The 27,682-nt window shown below is 40.2% G+C and overlaps 1 protein-coding gene across 1 annotated transcript in view; it reads right to left on the bottom strand.

Moving 5' to 3' along the window:
- The window catches only part of Setbp1 (SET binding protein 1), a 360,020-nt gene that overhangs the window by 27,693 nt on the left and 304,645 nt on the right, over positions 1–27,682 (bottom strand). The window contains exon 5 of the mRNA XM_060377005.1: positions 6,100–6,270. Coding sequence (XP_060232988.1) covers positions 6,100–6,270 — 171 coding nt within the window. The remainder of the gene's footprint in view (positions 1–6,099; positions 6,271–27,682) is intronic.

Raw genomic sequence — 27,682 nt, 5'->3', positions numbered from 1 at the left:
GGTTCACAACTATAACAATCTTAACTTTGTGATTTCTCTTATTATGATTTGGAATGTACCTATCAATATGGTCTCATCCTAAATAAGATGGAAGAAAAATAAAACCCATGCCCCTAGAGTGGAATCATGACTTCTCTGTCCACTGAATGACCTCCCTGAGAAGCTATGTCAATATGCAGAGACAAGAAAAATTAGCCTGACTTACTCAGGTATAGATTATCTAATATGCTTATTAAATCATTATTGGGCGAGTGTAATAGAAGTTGTTTCAAATTATGCATCACTTTGAACAAACCTTATTGAAGCCTTCACTGCATTAGCCCTAATGACTCCCAATAACGACGCAGCTTTCCCGTGAATTAGACTTCCCTCACCACAGCAGATCAATAGCTATTGAGCAGTGTGCTCTCCCAGGCTGGCCTGTTAGAATGCTGGTGGCGGTGCCACCATTCCCCCCTCCCTTCTTCTACTTCGAAGAGCTTGTGATGACTACTCTCTGTGGCATCTCCTCCACTGCCCATCCAAACAATCAATAGCACTGCCATCTGGGTGTGTATCACACTCCAAGAAACTAGAACTTTGCCTTAAATAAAACCACTGGGGAGTCCCCGTTGGCAGGCACATGTCCAGCTGCTCACACACTTTAGCTGCAGAATACACACTATTAAAACTTGCTTTATAATCATCCCTTCCATACTGTAATGCTTGTATATAAAATATGGTGGAAAACACTCTTTTATAATAGCTAAAGATCACTTGTTTGAAAAGGACTGTTTTGACTCCAAGCCAATTATTTGGCTAATATTTACCAGCAGTGGTTTTAGGATCGAGTGTGTCTTTCCCAGATGTCCATTCACCATGCTAACCACCAGATGAGCGTATAGCCTGCCATTCAACCAATTATTTCACCCAGATTGTTAAATGAGCATCTACTCTATGTGTTCAAGTATAGTAGACAGATGAGCATACAATATTTTGAAGTGAAAGAAAGGACTAATTACTTAAGTCCTTCCAGTGTCTTATTTTCCTTAAGCACATCCTTAAACTAATTTTGCATTAATTTTTGTATGCACAGATTCATGCTGCTCTCCACCTTGATCAGAAAAAGCTTCAACTTTTACAGGGATTTAGAGAAGGATTAAGTGTTAAGTGGTCCTGGGAATAGCTGGAGGGAGGTAATGGTAAGCGAGATATCATCAAAATACATTGTATACATGTATGAAATATTCAGAGAATGAATAGAAATATTGTTAATTTTAATTTTATTTATTTATTTAGTTTTTTTTTTCCTTGTAAGCCATTTAATATAACTCTTTCAACTAAAAGTGGTCTGGTTCCTCAAATTGTCCTGTAAAAATGATAACCTACTAGGAAACAAGTTATCAAAAGGTTGATTTCATCACAAAGCACATGGAACTTTGCTTATAGTGAAAAAAGAAAAGAGGCAAACCAAGGCTCAAGTGAACTGCTTCATGAGAAGTATGCACAGCTACCCACAAGCATGCAATTAAACAAAATCAACCTCAGAAGCTATTAACTGCCTACCGTGTGCTTAGTTTGAATTAGAGATTGTGTTCAGCCAAGGATGAGTTCCACTTAACCTCCAACCAGCAGAGGTTCATAGCTAAGAAAAAAAATCTGCCTGTAACCGTGAGAGAGGTGGGGACCTACTAAAAATCAGGCAGGGGATGAGAAAATAGGACTCAAATCCAACTCTGTGACCTCAGGCATATCTCCGAGTCTCGGGATATATGCATCTCTTCACATATGGAATGAAGCAGAGTGTTGGATATGAGCCCACCTGTGAGCTCCCAACTCCCCCAGGTTTGTAGGAAGCCATTTGTCTATGGAGAGTGGATTCTCATGAAAGTCTGGCTTCTAGCACCTGGGGGAGATCTCTGGCTTGTTTCCCTGAAAAAGATCTGCTTTGCAGCCTGAGACCGGAAATCAACCAAACCTGTACAGTTCTCAGGAGAGTCTCATTTTCATACTGCCAAAACGAAATAGCCTGTTCCTGCATAGGGACACGGGAGTGTTTTGGCTTAGCTCTGATTACTCAGGGCGTTAATATCCACCTGCTTTTCTGACTGCTTGGCATATTTGTAAATTACCTGCTGGATGCAAGCAGAGGAGGGACGCCATGCAAGCATGAGATCCCTACACCCCTGTCTTTCCCACTGAATAAAGGAGTGCAGGGGGATTTGTGGACCACCTGTCTCCGGCCTCTGGGAAATATCTGTGCTTGGCAAGCAAAGGTTAAAAAAAATAGGCAGATTTCTTCAATCCATAAAGGGAGGTCTCAATGCATAAGCAGTAAGTTCGAATAGCATTTTCAAGGTGAATAGTGCAGACCACATCCCAGGTCTTTTGCTGTACTCAAGCTCTTCCCTCCTTGAGTCCCATTCACAGTTCTTCACACAGCTCTCTGCCCGGATGCCCTCCCACAGAGCTGTCGCCGGTCCATCAAGGCTTTCCCACTCTTCTACAAATAACTTTCCTTACTTTGATTTCTTTGGATGATACCAGTGATCTGTTATCCCCACATAAAACTTCTCATTCAAGAGTGAGTATATTAAAGCCTGAAAGCTCATAATTAAATCTGAGAGTCTCATTCTGTGTCTTAAGATTTCCTTTACAACTGGGATGAATGCTGTTTCCAGGACAGGCTAAGAGTTCATCCCAAGAAAATATGTTGTGTGGTTAGGTTACATTGTGGAATTTTATCTCTCTCACTCTTCAAACCTGACAACATTCATGGAGCAATTAAAAACTGAAAAACAAAAAGGAAGGGAGGCAGCATTCCCTACACTCACTTCATGGCAATAAAATCTCTTTTCTCAAGAGAGCAGAGAATGTTCTCCTAAACTCACTTTGAGAAGTGTCATTGCAAGCCTTTGTGTTATTTCAACTGAGCTAATTGTCTGATAATTACTAGTGACTTCTGGGAATGACTTAGGAATGAATGCAGGTTGAGCCCTTGACACACAGAACCCTGCCAAAGTGAAATGGTGAGCTTGGGGTAGAGATTCTTCACAAGTCTTCTTTAGCTTCTAATCATAGTAGGCATGTGTTTAGCACAGTTACTTATACGCTTGTTTGGTAGGCAGTGATGGCCTGTACTATCAGTCTACAGGCTAGAGAAATCAAGAAAGGCTTTAATAGTAGCTTTCCTTCCTGGTTCTCAGCTGATCTTTCTTTCTTAGATCTCACATGTGATGAAATGGTATTCATGTTCAGTGTCTAAAATGGCTGGTTCAACAGAGAGCCCTTTTATTTATTCAGTAGATCATGCCTAGATGGCCTTTCTTAGTATATCAATTTCTTTAATCTTCAAAAAATAAATCCCCATAAGGACTGGGAATGCAGTTCTGGGATACAACATCCACTGAACATGCAGAGTGCCTGGGTTCCGTCCACAGCATCACAGAAAGCAGATGCAAGTACGAGGTACAGGTTATGTGTGCCCCATCTGCAAACCTTAGAGCTTCAGAATTCTAAGCTTTGGAGCACTGATATGATACTGAAAATGGAAGAGCCTATCCCTGACTCTGTGGCTAGGTCTCAGTCAAAACACACCTGCACTAAAAATAGTACATGGGATACAGAGATACTGCTTCCTGCATATTTAGTTCTATTTATTCATAATAAATAAAAATGGAAACATTCTACATGTCCTCCAATTAATGAATGGATAATGAAAATGTGCTACATGTATACTATAGAATTATATTCAACAGTATCACAATAATGAAATCTTGTAATGCATGCCCCCTGCCATCACCCAGTGATGGTCGGTACATTATCATATATTGTCATATATTAGCAAACAAAATGCCCAGTGCCAGGTGAGGTTCAAGTTCTTCATTGAGAGAGGTCCATATGACCCCCAAACAATAATGACTATTGCCATTGCTCTTGGTTGCCTGCCAGAACTGGACAGACTCTCTTGCTGAAGACACCATCAACTTTTGTCACAGGACTTGGAGGTATCAAGCTGGTGCTGTCCTGGAAGCCTACTCCCTGATGGCTAGCTCTTCTAGCATTGGAAGGAGCTATGCAAGCCACCGAGGGGAAAAATTTTTCAATAGCCCTATCCAGTTGCAAATCCTTTAAACTGCAATACTGATGAGCTGAGAAAGACACAGCCCATAGTAAAACTTTGTCACTGATTTTTCGGGACTATCAGATCTGTCTTATTGGATGTAAGGCTTCACTCAGTATAAGGAACTCAAGAAGGTACTGTCAACAGAGACAAGAACCACTGGCTGAAGAGGTCAGAATGTAGGTGAGAACTGAATACTATCATCTGGTTAAATTGATTCAGCCTTCCAAATACTCGTGCTTCAAACACACCTAAATGAAGCTCTCACCCCTCATCAAAGGAGCTGCTCCCTGTATCAGATGGAGGCTACTACAGAGACCCACACTGGTCAAAGAACAGAGAACAGTGACTGTGGCCCACCATCAAACACCACATGTATAACATCACCCCTATAGCCAAGGCTTAGGGATCATCATGGGAGAGGGAGTGGAAAGAGGGTAAGAGACGGAGGACTGGAAGGATAGCTACAAAAGGTTATCTTCTGTACACGACAGGAATCTTACATTCAAGATCTTTTAACAATATGGTTGCCTGTACAAGACCACACTAGTCAATATTCTGGAAGAGATGGGAAGGAATCTCAAGGCCCTTTCTGTAGTTGGAGAGCTACAGGCAGATGATGGGAGAGAGAAGGGGAATCAATTTTTTTTCAGGGATGGGACCTTGGTAGACACCTCATGTCCAAGTAGGTCAACCATACATTCATATACATACATGTACATTGTACATACTCACATACAAATATGTATATATATACAATCACATATATTTGTATATATATGCAACACTAACTAGACTTAATAGAATGTACATAAATATATGCATATATATACAAATTATTTTTAAAAAGGACATAAATTTGAGAGGAGGATGCATGGGAGGAGAAGGAGATATGATAAAACAGTGTATGAGGGATATATGAAATGTAAATGAATTTCATTTTAAGCTTGGGTCTTAAACAATATCTCAATAGATATATGCATTTTGGTTTTCCTGATGTGTGGTTGCAGGGTTTTGAACATACGCCACATGTGACCATTCAACAGTAAAAGAGCACCTTAAGGGTTTTCTTTGCTTTTCCCCTTCACATTTTTAGCTTATTAAATTTGCCACGAGAACACGCTGATCTCCAAGAGAAAAGCACCTTATTCTCAAGTTCACGGTGTAGTCAGATCTGTGCCGTGACAGTGCTGAAGGTTTCTTCCCAGAGCTCCTTTCCTTGTTAACTCATGACACCACCACGAGGTGTCCTGGTGCTGGCCACATTTCAAGCCACTTTGGGGGATTCAGGGCTTAGTCATCTCACATTCAACCATGACCTGGGTTGTGTTTACAGACAGTAAAGACTGTTGATTGGCACATGACCATTTCAACTGGTCAGACTGAATTTGCCCTGCTGTGTGCAGTAGGCTTGGTGAGAAGGAATTTAAATGATAGATTGGTTTGTTATCTACTGAAAAGACTGTCTTGAACTTGTTTCTTTAGGTGTTCTAAATGTAATTGTTGAGTATCTTGACATGTGCATGCATATGGCCCCCACAAGGCATTCTCAATCACCTTTGGGCACAAGCAATTCTGATTAGATAGTCAAGCTGTAATCGCTTTTAAATTAATTAATCACTTAATTTTTTGATAGTATGGATGAGACCTGTGCACATCAGATAAGTACCTTGCTATTTATTTACTTATTTAAATACATTTATTTACTTACTAGTTTATTTAAACTCACTAAGCAGCTAAGGATGACCTTGAACTTCTGATCCCTGTGTCTATAATCCCAGGAGTGCTGGTATTAGAGATATTCATCACAGCATTCAATGTGGACTTTCATTTACTTATTACATTTATTACGGGGACATTTGCATGGTACTGTTCAGTTTGATTTTTGACAGTTTCACACATGTATACAATATATTGTGATGCCATTTACCACCACCACCGTGCCATGACTAGAGGACTTTTTAAATGTCTGCCTTCAGTTTGTAAAAAGTACTCACCTGCATCCGATGTTGCTGCGGATGCAGCAAGGAGAGATAATACCGGGGCTGAGGGAACTGCAACACTGTCCACTGCAGTTGGCTTCTTCCTGGCCATCATGGTGGATACTGAGCCCTCGCTCTTATTATGTGCTGGCGTCTGGTCCACTTTTAAGTGGGGACTTGGCATCCCTATAAAACAATAAGCCGAGAACCTGTAGTTGATATAAAGGAACAGCAGCAGGGCAACCGTCATAAAATCTGAAAGCAATATGAGTAAATAGTCCAACTGTTGGTCCTCCTAGTACAAAAAGAAAGTTCAGAATACTGAAAGAGAAAAAAATTGCCATGGTTAGTTTGAGGGTAAGGTTAGGACTAAGGACCTTCTAGAATGGGTTTCTAAATATGAGGCCAGGTACAGATATAATGAAGCAGTACAATGTATGGGTACCCAGCAGCCTTTTGAGGACCAAAAGGCCCATCTTTACAGAGGCAGTATGAAGGGTAATTCACTTGATTCCTACCCTAGTGAGGCTCCCATCTCACCTGACTGGGAAGACAAGACTACCTGAGGAGAAAATATTGTGCAACCAATTCCTGTAGGCTTGTGCATTACTTATTCTAGATGCTGTAGAGATTCAAAAGTTACCAGATCAGCATGAAAAGAGATGAGGAGACACTTTGTAGAGCTTATGCAGAACTGTGAGGCTGAAGGGAAGTCATTTTTGGTGCCAGGAAGAGCACATGCAAAGTAATAGGTAGGGAGGAACAGAGTCCATATAGGATACCTTAGGTGTCCATCAGTGGCTGACTGGATCAAGAGAATGGGTTATACTATGAATAGCATTCATATACTAAAGTGAATGACATTCCAACAAAATACATAGACTATAAATATGAGATTTTCTCAAATGTAGAAGTTAAAAACATGACTTGAATGTATAGTAGTGATTGCTAGAGACTGAGAGGGATCATGGCAGATTAGATTTGAACAGTTGATTTGGAGGACTTTGAGTGTCGGGACTCACTAGCATCATAGATCATGCGATTAGGATGGTGTTGCTCCTCATACTATTGTGGGTGATTATGGACCCTAGTTCCTAATCTATAGCCTGTTTTCCAGCTCTGATACTTCCAGGCTATTACGAAGAGCAAGCTACTTAACACAAGTTAATGTAACTTATATTTAAGTACGTAGTTTTAAACATTGAGTTTTCATGGCCAACCAACAGAATACATTTTGAAATGGATAAGGATAAACTGTTCTTCAGAGATTCAAAAATCACATTTATGTTAGGGTTTAACTAATTATAGCATTTACATTATGAAACTTGTGAAAAGTTCAAAACTTCTTTGGTGTTGGTCCTTTGATTTTTTCTGCATGTGCTAACTACCTTTATCTCTTTTAGTTAGACAGTACATGCATTTCTGGTTCAAAATATTGTTTTGTTTCCCATGCTTTGTTCAATACCATGCATATTCTTAAAGAATTCCTTTCAAATTTCTTTCACTGTCTTTCCTCCTGTGCTGGTTGGTTGTTGCCAACTTGACACAAACCTTGACATATCGGGGAAGGAGTCTTAATGAGAAAAATGCCTTCATATGATTCACATATAGGCAAGTGTGTAGGGTATTGCCTTGATTAATGATTGATGTGGGATGGCCTAACCCATAGTTGGTGGTGCCACCCAGTCATGCTGTTGTGGATGGTGTGAGAAGGTAGGCTGAGCAAGCCCTGAGGAGAAAGTCAATAAGCCACATGCCTCCATGGCCTCTTCTTCAGCTCTTGCCCCTAGGTTTTTGCCTTGAATTCCTGCCCCAGCTTATCTAACTTATGGAGTGTGAACTAAGAGTTGTAAGATGGAATAAACTCTTTCACCCTCCCCCACCCCCAGAAAAAAAGAGTGGGAAATGACAGAAATTTGTGAGTTGGTGGTGAGTATTCATCAAGTGAATTGATGTTAGGCACTTGGAATGTGTTTGAAGACACACTCCAAGCTTTGCAAGTTTCTACCATTACTGCTAGTGTGTAAATGTCTATCACTATTATTACAGATATGGAAGTAAATATAACCCATGACTTTCTCAGAAGTAATTTAAACCAGTAAGTAAAGGTTCAGATCTTTTTCCTGATACAGTTAAGGATTTATGGACACCTACCTATATCTCTAGCTGTAAACTTCTAAGCCTAGAGGGTTGAGCATGCCTGTTCCATTTCAAATGGCCATCTCAGGCTTCCTCAATCTGTAGTCTGTACACGGCTCAGACCAACAATAACAAATTAGGTTTTGTTAGTTATTTTTGACACTCTTTTTTTTCCATGCCAACCAACCTGAGTGATATAGTCCCTTCCTAGAGCAATGTAATCTCAATCACTCTAGTGAGATGACCTTTAATCACGTTGGCGTCATGGCAATTCAGTGAGGTGTGACCATAGCTATTACTAGTTTCTCAGTTTTACAGCTGAGAAGCACACCCGTTTGCAGAGCTTAAGGGAAAGATGAACAAAGTCCCCCCACTCTTAGGCAGAGCTGGATATCTCCAATTGCCTAATGCTAAAGCCAGGATTACTATGGTCCATTGAGTCATGCTAACACTGACCACAATCCAATCCATCACAGTACGTTTCATGCTGAGGACACTGAGGTCTTACTGCACGAGTGGGTGATGTACCTGGAGGCACCTGAGGAGTGGGTCATGCTAACATTATATTTTATTCCCTGCTACCCTCCTTCTACTTTCCATTCTTGTCTCAGAGACTTTTGCCCAAGAAGATTCCATGAGTAACATTTTGCTCCTTTCTGAACTTGCATTTCAGAATATTTTGAAGGTAGAAAGCGACGAATGTCAAATTCTGTGGTAACAGTATTACAGGGCACATACATCGAGATATAGAAGAATGTGCAGTGCGCTCTATTAGCAAAAACAGGGGTTCTTAAGAGAGACTAAGCGCATCACCTACTGTAGCCACAATCACCTCTAAAAGTATCCATCCAAAGAGCTGCCAGGGCTTACTCCTGCAAAGGAGGGACCAGGGATTCATGGGTTATAGGACGTGGTGACCTCTACTTTACTATTTTATGTATACTATATTATATATCATGCATGTGATACATGAAAAAATTAAGGAAGAGGAAAGGTCTACTCTGTAGTCCAGGCTATCCTGGAACTCACAATTTAGCCTAAGCTGGCCTACAACTCAGGTGGTAATCCTCCTGTCTCAGTCTCCGAACAGTTGGGATTATAGGTACAAGCCACTGCTTCTAACAACTTCTAACATTTTTAAAGTTACAAACATGTTGTAACCTCCTTTTTCCATTGATAAAACAGTTTTAGGGCAAAAAAAAAATCTAGAAATATCCTAGAGCATGATAGTGGGGTAGTTTGTGACTGTTATCAAGTCTGGCTGTAGGGACAGCAGTCAGGAAACGAATGAAAACAAAACAAAACCCTAATTTTTGGTTTTCTGCAAGACCACAGTTGTATTCCTTTCAAAGACAAGTTGGAACTCTAAGATATCAGCATTTATTACATTGAATAGCTGCTGCTTTGGAAAAAAAAAATCACTGACAAGCCATTTTTGTACCTGTAAATGCAGGTTAAGCAGATACCTTTCTATTTAAATTATGACCTGTTTGGGGAATAGAGGCAATAAACAGGATTAGTAGATGAATACTTAACCCTCACTTGGGAATAAACTGATTTCCAGTCATTTCAGTTGTACCCATTTTCATGCAAATGTTTACAATCTAAATTAGTCTCTGTCCACATCATCTCATTAGAGTTGGTCTGATCATACCTCTGCTGGGTATACTTTGCCACTCAAGTGTTTATGATACAGACAATGTTAAATGCAATAAAATGACACTGAGAACACTCTGTCATTCAGATCATCACTGTTTAGCTTCGGAAAAAAAAAAAAAGAAAAACTTAAATAATTTAGGAATTGTCAACTTTTGAAATCATATTTTAAGGGAAGGAAAACTAAACTAGCCCTACCATTTTCCTCAGTCATTTTTGGATTTTGAAGGGATAATGGAAACCCAGAAATGGCATGTATTAAAAAGACTATCTGATAAACTTTAAACAAAGGATATCACTCTTTCTGAGAGCACAGGCCAGGAGAGCTTGGAATGGGGGTGGGAGGAGCTGCCTCTTGGGAAATGACATTGTGCAGGTAGCCAAACTGAGAGTTTGTTTCCCTTCAGTCTAGTGACAGCAGATGGTCCATGATGGAGCATTTGGAGCCTGGCTCCTCTCTCTGCATATAGGAACAGGATTTTTTTGAGTCAGGAAATAGATTATTAAAAAAAAAAAAAAAGACCCAGAGTCTTGCCCATACTGGGCCATTGAGAGCACCCTGTGTACATGGGAGCATGAGAAAAGGCTGGGTGGCTTGGGAATGGGAAGGGACCATCACCTAAATCCCGAGGGCAGTCTGGGCGGAGAACATTCTTGATAGAGGAGTTCTGATTTTCCCGCACTCTAGCACAAAGCATAGTGTACAACTGTTTGCATATCCAGAGGCCAACAGGTTTCTAAAGGAAGAAATAACGGCACTAACAACTTTGTTAACCTAACATATGCTCATAATTAAGCGAGAGAATTGAGAGAAAAATTAAAAGCTACTTATTTATATGAAAATATAATCACAGTAACCTGTTGACCTCTACTGATCGATTTTGAAACCTCTTTGTAACTATGCGAGAGCCTATCAAGGGACAGCCACTCATTTTAAAGGTAATTTCTCAGATCACTTATCCCCTCAAACCTTTACCTGTAGACCATGTTTGCATTAGGGACTTGATTTATGGATTCTTCTCCTGAGATGCAGAAGCTGACTTCCTGTTGCCTTGGTTACTTGGAACTCAGTTCAAGGTTAAACTACTCCCAATCAAAATCACCGGCAGGCGCTGAATCCAGTGGCCAGGTTATTGACTGCCCCAGGATGCAGAAAGGTCAGGGACCAAAGCACTGTTTACTGCCTTACGGGTGAGTCAATAGCTTCAATATTTTTATTCTCTTCCTTCTGAAGGAGAAGTAGCTGCTCAATTACCTCTTCCCCCAGTTATTCAAGGTCACAAGGGTCATGGTGGAAAGCAGGGACTGTGGTGGCTGACTTCCTCAGGATCCCTTTGATGAGCTTTGTGACCTTGGCAAGCAAAATCAACCAACTCTTAAGTAATTTGTATATTTCTCTAAGGTTCACGAAGCTAGTTATCTCTCATTTCTCATTTCTTTATGGGGGTAAAGACAAACAAATACCCTTTGTGGGGTGGCTACTACCCTTTTCTAGCAGGTCAGAAAACAGAGATTCAAGATAAGTCATGACTGGCCTAAAACCACACTGATGGCAGATGTGGCACAATCTGGATGCTTGAAATCACTGTTGGGTCCTCCGCATGTCTTCCTTGAAATAAGGAACTGACAGTGCATCACTGATGGATCTTACAGATTTTATCTTGGTAAAGTAGAGAGAGTATGTCTGGCAGACAGAAGTTGACTCATGTAGCCTTGCTGAGTAGCTTAATTAATTTTCAAATTCTAAAATTTGCAAATGCAGGTGCTTCCTGCAACTGACGTCTATGCTGGCGTGGTGAGGCAAAGTAATGGCACTGGGATGGCTGGTCCTTTCCATCACTTCCCTGACCTCTACTTACTCTGCAGAATGCAGAGTTTGGTATGAATGGGGAATTAAAATCCACTACTAAAATTAAAAGTTAAACAGCTTTTAATTTTGCAAAGACTTTTGACGTGCAGCATGCTATTTGTGGGTGGTAAGAGGTACACGGGGAGCCTGTCAGTTCACACATGAGGAAACTGAGGCACAGAGAGCTAGATGACTTGCCCATGCTCATGAGCACACATGTGGATGAAGAGATGCTAAAATCGACATTTCGGTTCAAAGCTCTCTTCAGTTTTCAATATTCTGACTTTCGGGTTTTAAACCTTTAAGAATCATCCACTTTTTGATTTGCCAGTTGTCAATTAAAAGTCTACTGCTTCTCTCTTACGTAGTATAGAGGCAGATTTTACTCACAGCCAACCACGAGGAATCATGTTACAGAAGAAACTGAATCCTGTTATAGAAAGCCTTACAAACTATGAAATCATATTTTTGTGTGTTCCAAATATAGTATATTTTATTTGATTTACTTAAAAAAATGCTTTATGGTTTTTACTGGGTGTGCATGTATGATGTGTGTGTGTATATCTGTGTGTGTGCATGCCATAGAACACATGAAGACACCAGAGACTAACTTTATGGAGTTGATTCACATGTTCAACTTTTACATGAGCTCTGGTGATCAAACTCAAGATGTGAGGCATGTATAGTATGTTCCTTTACCTGCTGAGCCATTTCTGTGACACCAAAATTTTATTTTTGTTGCATCATGTTAATCATTAATTCACAAGTATGTAGTAAATATCCATCATACCAGCAATATGGCACTGGTCAAAATGAAGTTCCTATTTCCTAAAAGAGTTATGCTCTGCTGATTTCTGTAGGGAAGAGGCTGGCCATTAGTTTTTATGAGGTCAGGGACTAGGGGCTTATGGATGTTAGTGAAGCTGAGTCTCTGCCATACATATGATAGAATCAGAAAGATACAATACAATATGATTGGATACAGTTTTCTGGATTCTGACCTTTGTAAAGAGGGACATTTGGAAATTAACAAAAGGCATGGCCCCCTGAGTACATATGCCTTGGGGCCTCAGGTCTTGAAAAGTAGAACTTAAGCTCGTTTTCAAACAAGCTGTCCAAAGATACCAACTAACCTATTCAACAGGCATGGCCTTGTCATCACTAATTTTGTGTCAGTGAGTTGTACTTCATTTTAATACCTGAAGAGATAAAATTCAGGCCAAGTCACTCTTAAGCATAAACTTTTCAGCAGGCCTAGAGTCAATTATTATGAAGCCAGCAGTTACTTCAGAAGTACACACCAGAACTTGGAAGCTGTGTTCCCTTTCTTAAAGAGGTAGTGCAGCTATGGGGAATGAAATAAGATGAAGCTAATAGACAGACAGACAAACAAAACAAAACAAAGCAAACAAAACTGATAAGCCTAACAAGATAAGAGTCCCATTGAGTCTGCCCTGAGTCAGAAAGCTCAGAAACTATCCATGGCTGAGAGGCTGCACTTCCACTCTGTTTACTAATATTCTGCTCTCCTGATCGCCAACGCATACCAGACACAAGTCCCATGGACTTCAACTCTCTTTGAATGGAAACACTTCTTTCCTCGAAGGTCTCAGTATTAAAATGTGGGTAGAATTTAGGAACTAGAAGTGGAGAGACACTCAGATAAAACAAGAAAATGGTAAAAACAAAAGCAAAAACAAAGATTCCTTCTGAAACTGAGAGAAGATTCTGCATAAGTTATACATAAAATAAATACAGGCTGATGTATTGGGGAAAGGTGGAGAAGCCAACTTCAATGCCCACCTCTAGTCAGGTAGATTTGGTGTTTCTTCTTCAGCCTGCTGTGCATACTCCTCCTGACAGAGGATCTAGGTCTCGGTCTGTAATTATGGTTTTATTTCTCTGCCAATTGTTCCAGATGTCTATAAAATGCTAATAGTCAGAAATCATGCCTTTCTTTTGGCTACTCATGTCTTAGTTTTGATTAATATGAGCTAGTTAAAAAGGTCTGTTGGGTAGATGAATATATAGAACCCACATACCTATCTCCTGAGGCCCAAATTTTTTGAAAGTTGTTTTCACTAACTAAGCCTCAAATTCTTAATATCTAAAATTGTTTTTGGTATAATGTAGAAGTTAAAAGTATATTTCCTAGGGTAACCCTTTACAGAATTACTACCTGTGTGATTTCTGAGCTAGTCACATTAGCTCTGTGCCACAGATTCTTTGTCAGTTACATGATATTGTGAGAAATGAGCAGGCTTTCTGCTATTAGAGAGGAAGTCATCCTGTCTCCCTCCACCCCAAACAACTCCTAGAGCCTGCATTCTGTAACATTGCAAAAGAGGATTATAGATTATAGATTCCTCTAATCAGCTGACTCCAAGAAGGGAGAATATATGTATTTACCCAAATGGCCACAACATAATTGCAAGAGTTGAAGCAGAAGAGGAACAATGCAGAGCAGCAAAGAAAGAAGTACATGCAATGGCGGGGCTGTGTCCAGTGTATAGGAGGCTTGCCACTGGCCTTTCAGACACAAGAAAGGAGGTCACAGGCCAAGGAATGCAGATGATGCACAGCAGCCAGAGATCAACAAAATCATTTCTATGATAGCTTCCAATAAATAATCTTCCCTTGAGTTTAGGGCACTGAGATCCATTTGGACTTCTGATTTCCAGGAATGTAAAATGATAATTTGCATTTTAAAAAAAATGTTGAGTTTTTAGAAGTTTGTTGCACTAACAAGTGAAAATTAGTATTAACGCAAAAAAATTTTTCTTGTTACAGTGCCTCACCTGGCTAAGTACTCATTATGTCAAACATTACTGTTTCTTAGCAACACAGTCTTAGTACTGTCTCCTTTAAAACTTACTCCTCATGTTTAAGTTACATTTGTGCCCTGAATAGTTTTGATTCCTTAGGATTCACTGAGCTTAGTCATTTAAGAATATATTTCGAGGGTAAAACTGACAGACACAAATTCTTCAATGACTATGCATGATCAATAAATCATATTAGAGATAGGTATGTTGGTGCAAAATAGGAGACTAAAATTACAAGACACTGGCTTTCCCCCCATGCTTGAAGGATGAAGTTGAACAATGTTTCTTAGGAATGCTTCTCTGCTTCTGTTTTCAGGCCAGAATCTATTCCAGGCCATTGTTCTGATTCAAAGCTTTCAAATGTCAGAGAAACTCTAAACTGCATGGTTTGTTCTCGCCTCTCTTGCTTTAGATGTGCATAGATGGACTGAAAGGGGAACCATTTGCATCTGATGTAGTCATAGACAGACTCACATTAAAGTGTTTTACTTTATGTAATATGTTATGATTCAAAATTAGTCTCTCTCAGTCTTGTAGTGAAAAGGTTTTGCCAGCAGAAAGGGGTTTTCTGTAAGTGCTCAGTGATTCCACCCAGAAGGCCTATCCTCTGTCAAAGCTGCAAGAAAGAGAAAGACATTACATGTCTCAAGGCTTTGGAATCATCCTGATCTCAGACATTAGGTCTTCTGGGAAGATTAACATATAGAGCATCCTGATCGAGGTTCATAGATACCTTTAGGTTCTGCTATGAATCCTTGCCTAAATTTGCCTAAAACATACCACACATACACACACACACACACACACACACTTTACACACCACAAAAGGACAAAGGGCAGATAAAACCAATGTAATGCTGATGTAATTTCATCCATGTTTTAAAAATTGCAGACCATAAGGTTGACTGTTTATGGAAAATATAATAAGGAGATTTACAAAAGGTAATAACAAGGGAGGAACAAATCCACATATGTAATTAAAACCAATTTAATAATACAATGCTTCTAGTATACTCTATATCCTTGGAGAGCAGGTCAGTTACAAATTGACTATTGAAATGTGTATAAAGCATTTCAATAGGTTGTTGAGGAACACATAGAGCCTTCCGTAAAGTGAGGCTAAGTAGCTTCATTGGGATGGAAATAGTTGGGGCCCTCCCCCACTGAGAGAAAGCAATTTGTTTTACCCAGGGTTCCACATGAGCAAACCAAACACATTTGTCCTCTGATTGTAGCAAAATGTCCTCTCATGATCTCAGGGCAGAATGTTGGCTATGTGTTCTAAGGGTTGAAATTTCCAACTTCACAGAACAAGTTTGTTTGGCTTCGTAGTGCCTGCTTATGAGTCTACATCCTCAGGGCAGCATAGAAACAACAACAGACGTGATATAAACCAGAAGACTGTTGTTTCTGGAAAATTCTTTTTTGGATTCTCCAGAATATGAAGGGCTTAGAAATCAGCAGCAGTTAGCGGAGGCATCTTTTGTGGTGTCTTTCTGTCTACCTCTAGAGTACACAGTTGCACAGCACATCTGTGTGGCAATATAGATCTCCATGTGATGCTAACTGGGTCACCTCATTTGCATTTTGATTACTGCTTATTTAGAAGGCACACCGAGAAAAAGCTTCCTATCAGGAGGTTAGTGCATGTGTGTATATAAATATATGTATAAATAGATAAATGCACATTTTCTGGTTTGTGAAAGATCAGTTTTATATACTGTCATTCTCCTGGACATATCTATAGACATCTAATCATTGGCGGATGGTTTAATTATAAATGTGATGATGGAATATTATTATTCTTAGTGTAGTATTGCCTACTATCTCTGGCTCAAGAAATCAATTTAATATATATCCCATTCGATGAGAGGTCACTTTTTATGTTAGCAAAGAATATTTTACTGTTTTATGATCTTTAAGGAATTTCTTAAAAGCATCTACTTTATCCTGCTTTTTTAATTCATCTTACTAGATACAAATGCACTGTGATTGTGTGCAGGTGTGCACATATAGACACAAGCTGTGTGCTAGGAAAGCTCTCTTCTTTGCAATAGAAGAAAGAAAAAAAACAGAATCACAGAAACTCAGACCCATCATTAGATAGATCTCCTAATCTTTATTTCCAGTAGTTCAGTCAGAGGAGCTAATACCATGATGATGGCTTTGAAATCTCTTAGGAATTGGATGAGGAGAAGCGATAGTGATGAACTCCCAGCTAATAAACACAGAGTGCTTATTTCGGCAGAATGATCAATTTCTAGATGTCCTGAGGCTTGTCTGATGCAGTTGATTTACTCATCCTTGCCTACCTCACTAATAAAGGCAAAGTCCACCATCAGACTACAGAGGAGTCTGGGATTTCTTAAAGGGACAGGAGAAGATCAAGGGAATGCCCCCCTCACCCCCATCTCCTCATAAGAATTTCTCTTTCCTAGCGTCCTTGGAACCCCAGCTGCTTTTCTAGGTTGATACTCTGTACTCAATGGACTTTGGGCTAGTACAGTAATAAAGGCAATTAATTTGTTATCTTGTTAGTGGGAATTTAATGCAATGATCTAAAAGAACTCTTACATATTGTGATAAACTTTAGTGCCTCCGGGTGGCTCCTCTCGCATTGGGCTCATTTCACATCTCATCCATTATGTAAATGAGATTTGGAAATAGTTGAGTCTCACTAATGTAGCTCAACTTTGATGGATTGGAGATAGTTGGTCCTCCGGAAACTAATGAGGTTAAATGCATCTCAACATTGCTTTGCACTTGGTTGATTCTGCAATGCCCTGTTCAAGAAATGAGTGCAATGCATTTTATCAACCATCTACTAAGGTAATTCAAATGCTGCCCAGCTCCAAAGAGGTCTAAAGTAAGTTCTATTAGAAGGATGCCTGTGTTGATTCAAATTACTCTGTGGTGCATAGAGCTAACTGAGAACACATCTTCACACTACAGCAGGACCGATAATATGGTTTAAGATGAAAGGGAAGTATTTCAGTAGTTAACATGTTTTGAGAGGTCTTTAAGTCATGCAGAAAAGAACAGGGGGATTTCCAGATGTAGACACTGTGGATAAAGAACCTGTGGTTACACTTGAGATCACAGGAGAAACTGTTACTACAGACATTTGACACTAGAGAAGCGATTATTGCACTTAGCATTCAAAGCATCACAGGGGTCAATCCAGTAACTGGGAGCCCCCGCCATGAAAGATGACAAGGACTTCTGTACACTGGGTTCCATTTGGAAGACCAAGGAATGGGAGCTCCAAAGACAATCTAGCATTCTAAAAAGGCATAGGCATATCCACAGAAGCAGTGTCAAATCATTCAAGGTCGCAGGGATTGGACAGGGGAATATGAGATGTTAGCTCACAATAAAAAGCATCTGTGACAAATTATAATCTTTATTCTAGAAAAGGGAGGGGCTGAATGGAGAAGGTTAAAGCAAAGATATGGAGATAAGAAGATCTTATGCAGGAAGCAGAATCCAAATGTGTTAGCCTATGATTGGGAATATACCACTGAAATGAAAGGAGACTTAAGCTGGGGATAAGTCTGTGATCCTGGAGGCAGAGGGACCTTGCTTGAGCTTCCACACTCTATCACCTAAGTTGGTGGTGACCTTGCTTAAGTGATTTGACCTTTTAAAGAATCACTTTCCTTGCTTCATAAGAAGAAAAAACAAGTTTCATAAGCTGTCTATCTTGGAAGGTTGTGATAGGGATTAAACTGATAATGCCTGTGAAATGCTTACCCAGTGGCTGTGGCAGAAAACATGCTTAGAACAGCCAGGGGGGAAGTCCAGGGATCCTGGGACACAGCAAAGGCATCATTCAGCATGGGTGAGACCCTAGGTTCATCTTTAGTGGGGGGGGGGGGGCAGAAACCAAAGGCTAGTGAAACGGAGGCTGCTACCAAAGGAATCAGAGAAATGTCCACAACCTGAATCTGGCCAACAATCACCTCATGTCTGCTGTCTTTCCTGAGAGCTGGGGCCCCAGGAAGCAAAGCTTCATCTGCTCCTAAATATTTAACTTGATGCTACATTTTCAATAATTGCTGGGTGGTGGAAAGCAGCTTTCTTCTTCTGTTATTCCTCAAGATTTTCACTGCCTACTGTGAACACAGCAATTCCAGGTCCTCAACAGGTAAGGAACATTCCACTCTTAGGGAAGCTGACTACCTACTTGAAGAATTAAGATTCAGAAACAAGAAATTTAAATAAAAATAACAATCTACCCTGAGTGGAAAAGGCACCCACATTACCTTCCATTGCTCCTGGGACCAAGCTAGAGATTTGCTGGGGTGATTTTAACTAGCACATTCTAATGTACTAGTGAAATAATGGAATTTATTTATTGTTTAGGTTCGATACCAACATACATAATGGAAATGGTTAAGAATAAGAATTTATGCTAATGATACCAAAGCAAAGGCTACAGCGCAAACAATGTGATTATTTTTATGGAAGAGGGTGAAAGAGGGGCATTTCAACATGGTTAAAAGGCTGAGCTCTAAGCTTATATTATCAGCATTCAAGCCACAGCTCTTTAAGTTAGTGAGTGTTCTCAGCCATATTCCATTTACTCAACAATGCAATGAACACTTTCACCTTTACCTCAGACCTAAATACAAAGATCCAAATAAGCGAATTTCTGTTCTTAAAATGCCAAAGAGAAGCTGATTTGATAAGTACTTTGTGATAAGTAGCAAAGGTCAGGTGTAAGCAATGTGGCTTCACAGCATAAGGAATGACTTCTCTATTGGGGCAGGAGGAACATCCTTGGGAATTGACATCTTACCTGGATCTTTAACAAGTTGGAAGCATTGGCAGAGGGGGCATGGCAGAAACTCTGGGAAGAAGGGACAAGATGCATCAATCAATAAAGTGAGAAATGAAAGGGGAAAACTCCTCCATTGCTGGTGGGAATGTAAACTGGCACAACCACTTTGGAAATAAATCTGGCGCTTTTTCAGACAATTAGGAATAGCGCTTCCTCAAGATCCAGCTATACCACTCTTAGGCATATATCCAAAAGATGCTCAAGTACACAAAAAGGACATTTGCTCAACCATGTTTGTAGCAGCTTTATTTGTAATAGCCGGAACCTGGAAACAACTCGGATGTCCATCAATGGAGGAATAGATACAGAAATTGTGGTATTTTTACACAATGGAATACTACTCCGCAATTAGAAACAAGGAAATCATGAAATTTGCAGGCAAATGATGGGATCTAGAAAAGATCATTCTGAGTGAGGTATCCCAGAAGGAGAAAGACATACATGGTATATACTCACTCATATAGTCCTATAAGATATGATAAACATAATGAAATCTATACATCTAAAGAAGGTAAACAAGAAAGAGGACCCGGGGTAAGATGACCAATCCTCACAAATGGGAGGTGCATTGGATGTAGGAGAAAACAAATAACAGGACAGGAGCCTACCACAGAGGGCCCCTGAAAAACTCTACCTAGCAGTGTATCAAAGCGGATACTAAGACCCATAACCAAACCTTCGGCAGAGTGCAGGGAATCATATGAAAGAAAGGGGAGTTTGTATCATGTCGAGAGGATAGGAGCTCCACAAGGACCAAATATATCTGGGCACAGGGGTCTTTTCTGAGACTGATACTCCACCAAGGACCATGTATGGCTATAACCTAGAACCTCTGCTCGGATACAGTCTATGGTAGCTCAGTAACCAATTGGTTTACCCTAGTAAGGGGAATAGGGACTATTTCTGACATGAACTCAATGGCTGGTTCTTTGACACTCCCCCCCAACCCCCGAGGGAGGAGCAGCCCTGCTAGGCCACAGAGGAGGACTTTGCAGCCAGTCCTGAAGATACCTGATAAACCAGGGTCAGATGAAAGGGGAGGAGGTCCTCCCCTATCAGTGGATTTGAAAAGGGACAGGAAAGAGATAAGGAAGGGAGGGTGGGATTGGGATGGAGTGAGCGAGGGGGATAGAGCTGAGATACAAAGTTGATAAACTGTAACTAAAATAAAATTAAAAAAAAAAAGAAATGAAGGTGTATTTGGGGAAAAGCAAGCATGCCTCTGCCTAGCATGCAAGTTTTCTGAGTGGGTGGGAAGGTGAAGTGTCATAGATGAAGTGGCTTGTGTCGAGCTTGGGATGGTCCAAAGAGCTGGGGCTTCCCTTGTTGTAATGAATAGTCAGGAAACATTTCTATGGAGCTACATGGAGCAGGAGTGGTTTGCCTTTTATTGTACAACTTCAATTAAAGGGACAAAAGCTGTTCCCTGTGGATCTGAGGAAGTAATCTTCAGCTGTAAAACTGTTGTAAATCATGGATAGAAACTAAATGTTCAATGAAGAGGTTAACTATTTGTCCTGCTTTAGATAATTCATATTCTTTTCTCCCTTCTCTGTTCTCCGCACACTTCCTGTTGGAAACTAAGACTTTGTTTTCTAAGCTTAATTGGTGTCAGTTATGGTTCCTGGTGGGAACACACCCAATTCTGTACTGAAGTCACGGTTTTGTAACTAAAACCTTTTGTGCTCATTAAGCCAGCTCACTACTGGAAGAACTTTGCAGATAAGGGTTTTTAGCAAATTACAGCACATTCTCAAGAAGATAAGGCACTGCCTATCTGTGTGTTCTGCTGTGTGGATCCTTATCTCTCTGGAGTGGGATCTTCAATGTTGCTTCCTGACTCCACAGGCTGGATATTCACAGCTTTTGAAAGACTTCATGCAAATACAAAATCTCTGATTTAGAAATGTTCAACATGGGACAGAAAACAGAGATTTGGAAAGTGATGACAACTGAATATAATAATGACTAGGAGTGGATGTTATATTGGTGAGTGGACAGTAGGTGGACAACAGCAGGTAGTTTAATGAAGCACATGAAGATTGGAAGGGAAAGGCATCTGATTACTCTGGAGTACTAATACCAATTTTTCGTTTTTTACTTTTGGAAAGTGTCTCATTATTTGTTCCTGTCTGACCTGGAACTCACTGTGTGGACCAGGTTGGTCTCAAATTCAGTAGATCCCTCTGCCTTTGCCTCTTCAGTGTTGGGATTAAAGGTGTACACTTGGATTAACACTCTTAGTTAATGTCAATTTTTAAGGAGGCAGGTACACTACAGCTTTAAGAGATGACCTCCTGTAAGTTGCTGATAAAAAACAAGATAGTCGATAATACAAAATCCCCCAAAATATATTTTTAAATCAATTCTCATAGTATGTTTAATGGCCAGTTATTGATTTCATTGCATTGACATATATTGTGACTTTTCATATATTTATTCATTTGCCCATTTATCTACTCCAACATGTATTGAGTAATTGCAGTGAGAAAAAAAAATGACTTTGGTTTCCTTTATTAAACAATATAAGGATGAGGAAGCATTAGTATAAAACTGAGAAAAGACAACTCACTGAACCAGTGACAAGCCATATCAACTCAACTTCCTCCCACCACTGGAAAAACAGGGATAGTGGACCCTGATATGAGTACCACTCAGAAACTCAAATTTATAGATAAATACATGATAGTCACTGATCCACTTATTTTGCACACTGCCCAAGCATTCATTAGGTCATGCTGGTGGGAGTGACTTTGGAAGTTTTTCATCATGTAGTTTATGCACACAAAGGAAAATTGCAAAGCAGACAGATGGAGACACTGGGGACAGCTTGGTCTAGGATTTCTTCTGATCTTTCCTCTTGGATAGAGAAAGCTTTCTTTGGTCTTCAACAGTGGGGAAACCTCCTGTCCATCTCACAGGAAGATGGAGAGCCAAACGAAGGAAGGACTTTAACTTTGGAGAAGACAAGCGAGCTCTCACTTACAAAAATATAGTAGGATCTTCGGGAGGTGGAATTAAAGGCTGCTGTGAGCCACTGGGTATGGCTTCTGGAACTAAGCTCCAGTCTTCTGGATAAGCAGTATCTGTTGAACCATCTCTCCAGCCCTAAGATCTCACATCTGTACCATAAACTAAATAACACAAGATAGTTTTATTAGAGATGTACAGGCAATCTTGCCTGGGTGGATTTTGTTTGTTTGTTTTGTTTTTCCAGACAGGGTTTCCCGGAGTAGTTTTGGCTGTCCTGGACTCACTTTGTAGAGCAGGCTGGCCTGGACCTCACAGATATCCACCCGCCTTTCCCAGAGTGATGGGATTATAGGTGTTCGGACTGTTTTTTGTTTTATTTTGTTTTTATTTTTTATTTTTTTTAATTGTGGAGATGTAGGTGCTACCTGCTGATAAAAGGTATGCCTCAGAGCTGCCTTACAGGGAAAGCCACTTTTAAATAAAACTTTTGAGGTTATTCTAGGGCCAAAGAACTATCATTGTTTTCCTCATAAAATTTAGAAAGAATTGTGTCACTTTAAATCTAAAATCCCACAACCCTAACATACACTAACCTCATTTCATGTATGAGGAAAATGAGGCTGAGGTTGGGTTCTCACAACAACTCCGTCTTCTCAGGAATTTGCATGAAAGTCTTTCTGTTGTAAATTCTTTTAAGCAGCTTTTCTCTCACAAGGATATCAGAAATATATATTTACATGTCAGTGTGTAGATTCCTGACAGTAACAAGAAAAACAAGGGGTAGTTCTTATGTATGTTCTTTAGGCAAATGTGGAGGAAAATAGTCCTTGTCAGCTAGTGGCTTACTTCTTCATTCTCTCTAGGAAGCAATGCTGTAGTTTGGAACTCAGATGATAAAGAAATTTACTTAATTTTTTTTTTTAAAGATAGTCCACAAGTTTGGAAATCATAAATATTAGCCGGTAATAAACAGTGACCTGTCTGAAATATGTGCTTGTGCAACAGTGGCACAAACATGGTAGTAACCAAGCACCTTTTCATTGTATTTAAGACCCATGAGAAGGAAGCAATACCTGACACTGCTAAAGTGGTCAAAAACCTGATTCTAGATAGGTTGTAGGCCTAATGGGGGGGGGGACGGGACCTGCTACTATTATTAGTTTGCTAAAAAACAAAAAACAAAAAACAAAAAACAAAAACAGCAAACAAAACCAAACCAAAACCTGCCTATTAATGAAGTGTTGCTATCCCATGGATCAATATATCACTTAACCCTCAGAGAAGCTTCCTTTTGCACTACATAGTATTAACACAGAGACTCACATGGGGCAATGTGCAGAAAGTAAGAGAACTAGAGCACTTAGTACTAACTGGAAGGTCTGTATCAAACCCTTCCTCTGATTGCTCAGGGATCTATGCAGGAGAGGAAGTAAAAAGATTGTAAAAGCCAAAGGTGGAATAATATCTTTGGAATATCAATATTCAAGGAAGAACAATATTGAGAAGAATAGGAAAGAATAGGACCAATAAACATGAACTCAAAGAAACTGACAGCCTGCACAAGATTTGCAAAGCTTTAAACCAGATAAAGTCTAAACACAAACTCGGAGAATAGACAGTAGACGCAAAGTCCCACTTCCAATCAAGAAGCTATTTTCAAATCATAGATTGGAGAAAAGGGGAAAAAAATCTGTTTTCTCCAATTGAGTCTTACTGTGTATGTCAATCATACTGCAAGGAAAGCCCCATGCCCAGAAGCAGTTGGCTAACACAGAACAAACTTTGATTTTTTTTTTCTTTTAAACTTGGTGTTTTGTTTTGTTGTCTTTTGTTTTATTGGTTTTATTTTCTAAAGTTTGTTTTTTCTTTTTTTTTTTGAGAGAGAGAGAAAGAACAGGAAGCAGGGTGGTAAGAAAGTAAAGAGGATACAAGAAGAGTTGGGGGAAGACAAGAATATGATCAAAATGCATTGTATTTATTCAAATGAATTTATAACATAATATACAAATAAGCACAACTATGGAAATCATCATCAACCTAGAACTAATAAAAAAAAGCCAGGATTGACACGAGCTCAAGAATCAGACTTCTCAAGCTGAAATCAAGAGCCACAGAGCAAGTGAAGTGGTCAGAAAAATGTCAATAAAGCAAATGCAATATTTTAAAAAATTTTAAATGTCCTCACAAAAATTCCAAGTCTGTGAGCTAATGGCTATGCTTATTTAGCTCGATTTAGCCATCCCACTATATATACACATTTCAGAACAACATGTTATATGGGATAAACAGATGCAATTTAATTTTTATTTGTCAAGTAAAATAAAAAGTCCTACTGCATTTCTCAAACCTGGAAATTATTACATTTCCTGAGTTATAAAACTGACAGTAAAACATTATTTTTCCAGCATTGGTTATGTAATAAGCAGAATGTGTTTTTCTAAATAATCAAAGTTATCTGAGGGCAGCTTTTCCACAAGCCAGAAGTTTATTTGAAGGACACCCAGAGTTGAGAGCTCCTGAGTGCTTGGTTTGGGTAGGTGGAGAGACTTTTTCTCTCCAACATCTCATCAAAGGCTTTCCCTTTAGGAAAGCAGCCCAGGAGAAGCCAACAGCGGACTTCTGTACTCCTAATAGCATCCTGATCATCAGTTCTTTCTCACCTGTGGTCCAGCGACCCCTCCATCATCTTCGGATAACCCCTGCACACTTTGTCGGGACAGCCTTTCTCCCTCAGTGCTTCTGCACCCTTGACCTCAACTGAGTCACCATCCTTTAATCCTTGACTATATGACAGTTCAAACCCTTAGGATCAGGCAATTACTGCCCAACTGTTCAAAAACAAATTCAGCCTTAGATTCTCCATCTGTAGAAAATATGACTGAGAGCTCAAGAATTCTGATGTAAGGTAAGTATTTATCTTACCACTTGGCTCCTAGGAGGTATATTTTATTAACATTATTATAGCTCACTGAAATTTTTGACTTCCCAATAAGATAACTATTAATTTAAGAAAAAAAATGTCTGGAGCTGTATTGTAATGTGTTCTGAGAGTGTCTCCCAGGCAGCAATCACATACTCAATAAACTCATGTTTCACTGAACTACAGCAGTATTTGAGAAAGGCATGAGAAGAGCTCCTCTTCACACACAAAAACCACATGTGAACACTTGTGCTGCTTGAAGTTGAAGTGAGAGGATGTTTGTTCAGACTATGTAAGAAATATTTTGAAATTGAAAAATATTGTATGAGAGAGGGTGTTGTGCTTTATGATGTCAGCAATCAGAGCAGGAAAAAAGGGGGTAATTATTTTTTTTTCAATTTCAGTAAAGTGAAAAATTGAGGAGAGTTGCTCTATGAACACCTTAGTTTGGAAATACCACCAGGGAAAAAGATGGTGAAGGAGAACCACAGGATTCCATAGCCCAGATGTCAAGATATCATACCCTCAGGCTACAAGGACTTCGAAGGACACCCCATTAACCCTCACAAGGACAAGGTTCTCAGAGGCCAAGCACAGTGTCAGTACAACAATTTTACCCTCCAGCCTGAGCCCCTGGGTCCTTGGGGATATGTTTCTGAAGTAAGAAGAAATAGGACCACCTGGGGAACACAATTTGCAAATTCTGTGGTTCCTCTCTGTACAGGACAGGTTTCCTGGAAGGACTGGGAGAGGAATCTCAGTCCACTGTTAGTTTTGTGTGTCCTCTTCTCCCACGTTCTGAGAAAGAGTGAAATACCCTCATTCTTCCTGTGCCTCTCTGAAGCCCACGGCACAGGCCATTTGGTTGTGGTGAAATCAATTCGGGATCCTTTTATCTCCACATTAAATCCCCATAGCCAGCTGTTTCTAGATGGAGTCCCCACAGGCTGGGCCCGCTCTACTGACCATTAGCAAGAAAACAAAGAAAGAGGGAAAAAAGCTGATGATGTAGCCTTGTGTGTGTGTGTGGGTGGGGGGCAGTCTGCATAGCTATTCAAAGGAGGGCGGTGGTAGTGGTTGCTAAAGGATGTCATTTCCATGCCACTATGAAAGAAGATGAGGAATCTTCCTCTCCTTGAACAATAAAGGCTCCAGCTAATTTTAACTGAGTCAGCTCTAAAAAAAACCTTCAGTTGACTGTCTGTGAGTCACTGGCCCTCAGGGAATAGGAGTTGGGGGAGGTAAGAACTGTGTGTGTGTGTGTGTGTGTATGTGTGTGTGTGTCCATGCATGCTTGTGTGCAAACCACCGTGTATAATCTCACAGTGCCCAGAGCCCTAGAGATCCTCGCACAGTTCAGTAGCACAGGCCAGATTCATTAAAAACCCTGGCTACAGGCCAGCAGTTAAAATTGAAGCAGCATATTTATTGCATTTTGTTCAAATAAATCTGAAAACGTGTGAATCATATTCCTTGGAGAGATTGGGAGGAGAAGTAAACAACATCAGGCTGATACTTACAAGCCGTGGTAGAAAGAGAACAGAGACACAGAAGGATCTGCTGCCACAGCCACTCTGAGCTGCTAGCCATTCCTGGGTGGGGCCCGAGGAGCCAGCTCTCCCATCAGCTTCCCTCTAGGCTCAGTCTCAGCCTTGGCTTCGCTTGAGGGTAGATGCGCTGCTCTCTGCCCTGGACTTCCCAATTGTTCCCTGGCTTCCCCTACCCTGCCTGCTGGGAGCAGTTTCTCCCTGACACTATGCCTGCCATCCTGCTTTACCACAGCAGCTGCAGAAATTAGATTCAATTACAGGTTTTCCTAAAATAGTATATAAGAGATAACCCCCCTCCCACCAACACACACACACACACACACACACACCATTCCCACCAGTCCAGTTTCTATGAAGCCCAGCAAGAGCTCAAGCTAATTATTGAGGCAAAGTGAAATAGCTGGTCATCAGTGCCACACCTGGACAGCCGTCCCTTCTGTTGCTTGACATCCTTTGGGAAACCTCAAGAGGGCTTGTCTGCTTAAGGGTGTCACAGCCCAGTAGGTGGAGACTGGGCATCTGTGGACCTCGGTTTCTTTAAGTACAAAATACCAATAATGCTTCTCATATGGTAATTAGGAGGAATGAAGGTGACTCATACAAGATTCCAACTCAAGAATGCAGTATCTTCATACCAAATGTCACAGATCTTCTACTTCTCCCTTCTACAACATGACTTATGGGCATGCATATGGAATGGTTAGATTCTACTTTTCTCTGTTCAACCCATTTGTTTTCATAGAATCATTTTGCCACCAACCACTTTACCTAATGCCTTTCTTCATACATTCACCTGTTAGTGTGAAATGTTCATAAAGACAGATTAGCAGGTGTGAAGTGTGA

Source organism: Meriones unguiculatus, chromosome 2, assembly GCF_030254825.1.
Source record: "Meriones unguiculatus strain TT.TT164.6M chromosome 2, Bangor_MerUng_6.1, whole genome shotgun sequence".
Classification (NCBI taxonomy): domain Eukaryota; kingdom Metazoa; phylum Chordata; class Mammalia; order Rodentia; family Muridae; genus Meriones; species Meriones unguiculatus.
Note: the sequence above shows the minus strand (reverse complement) of the source record. Positions and strands in the feature narration are given on the sequence as shown.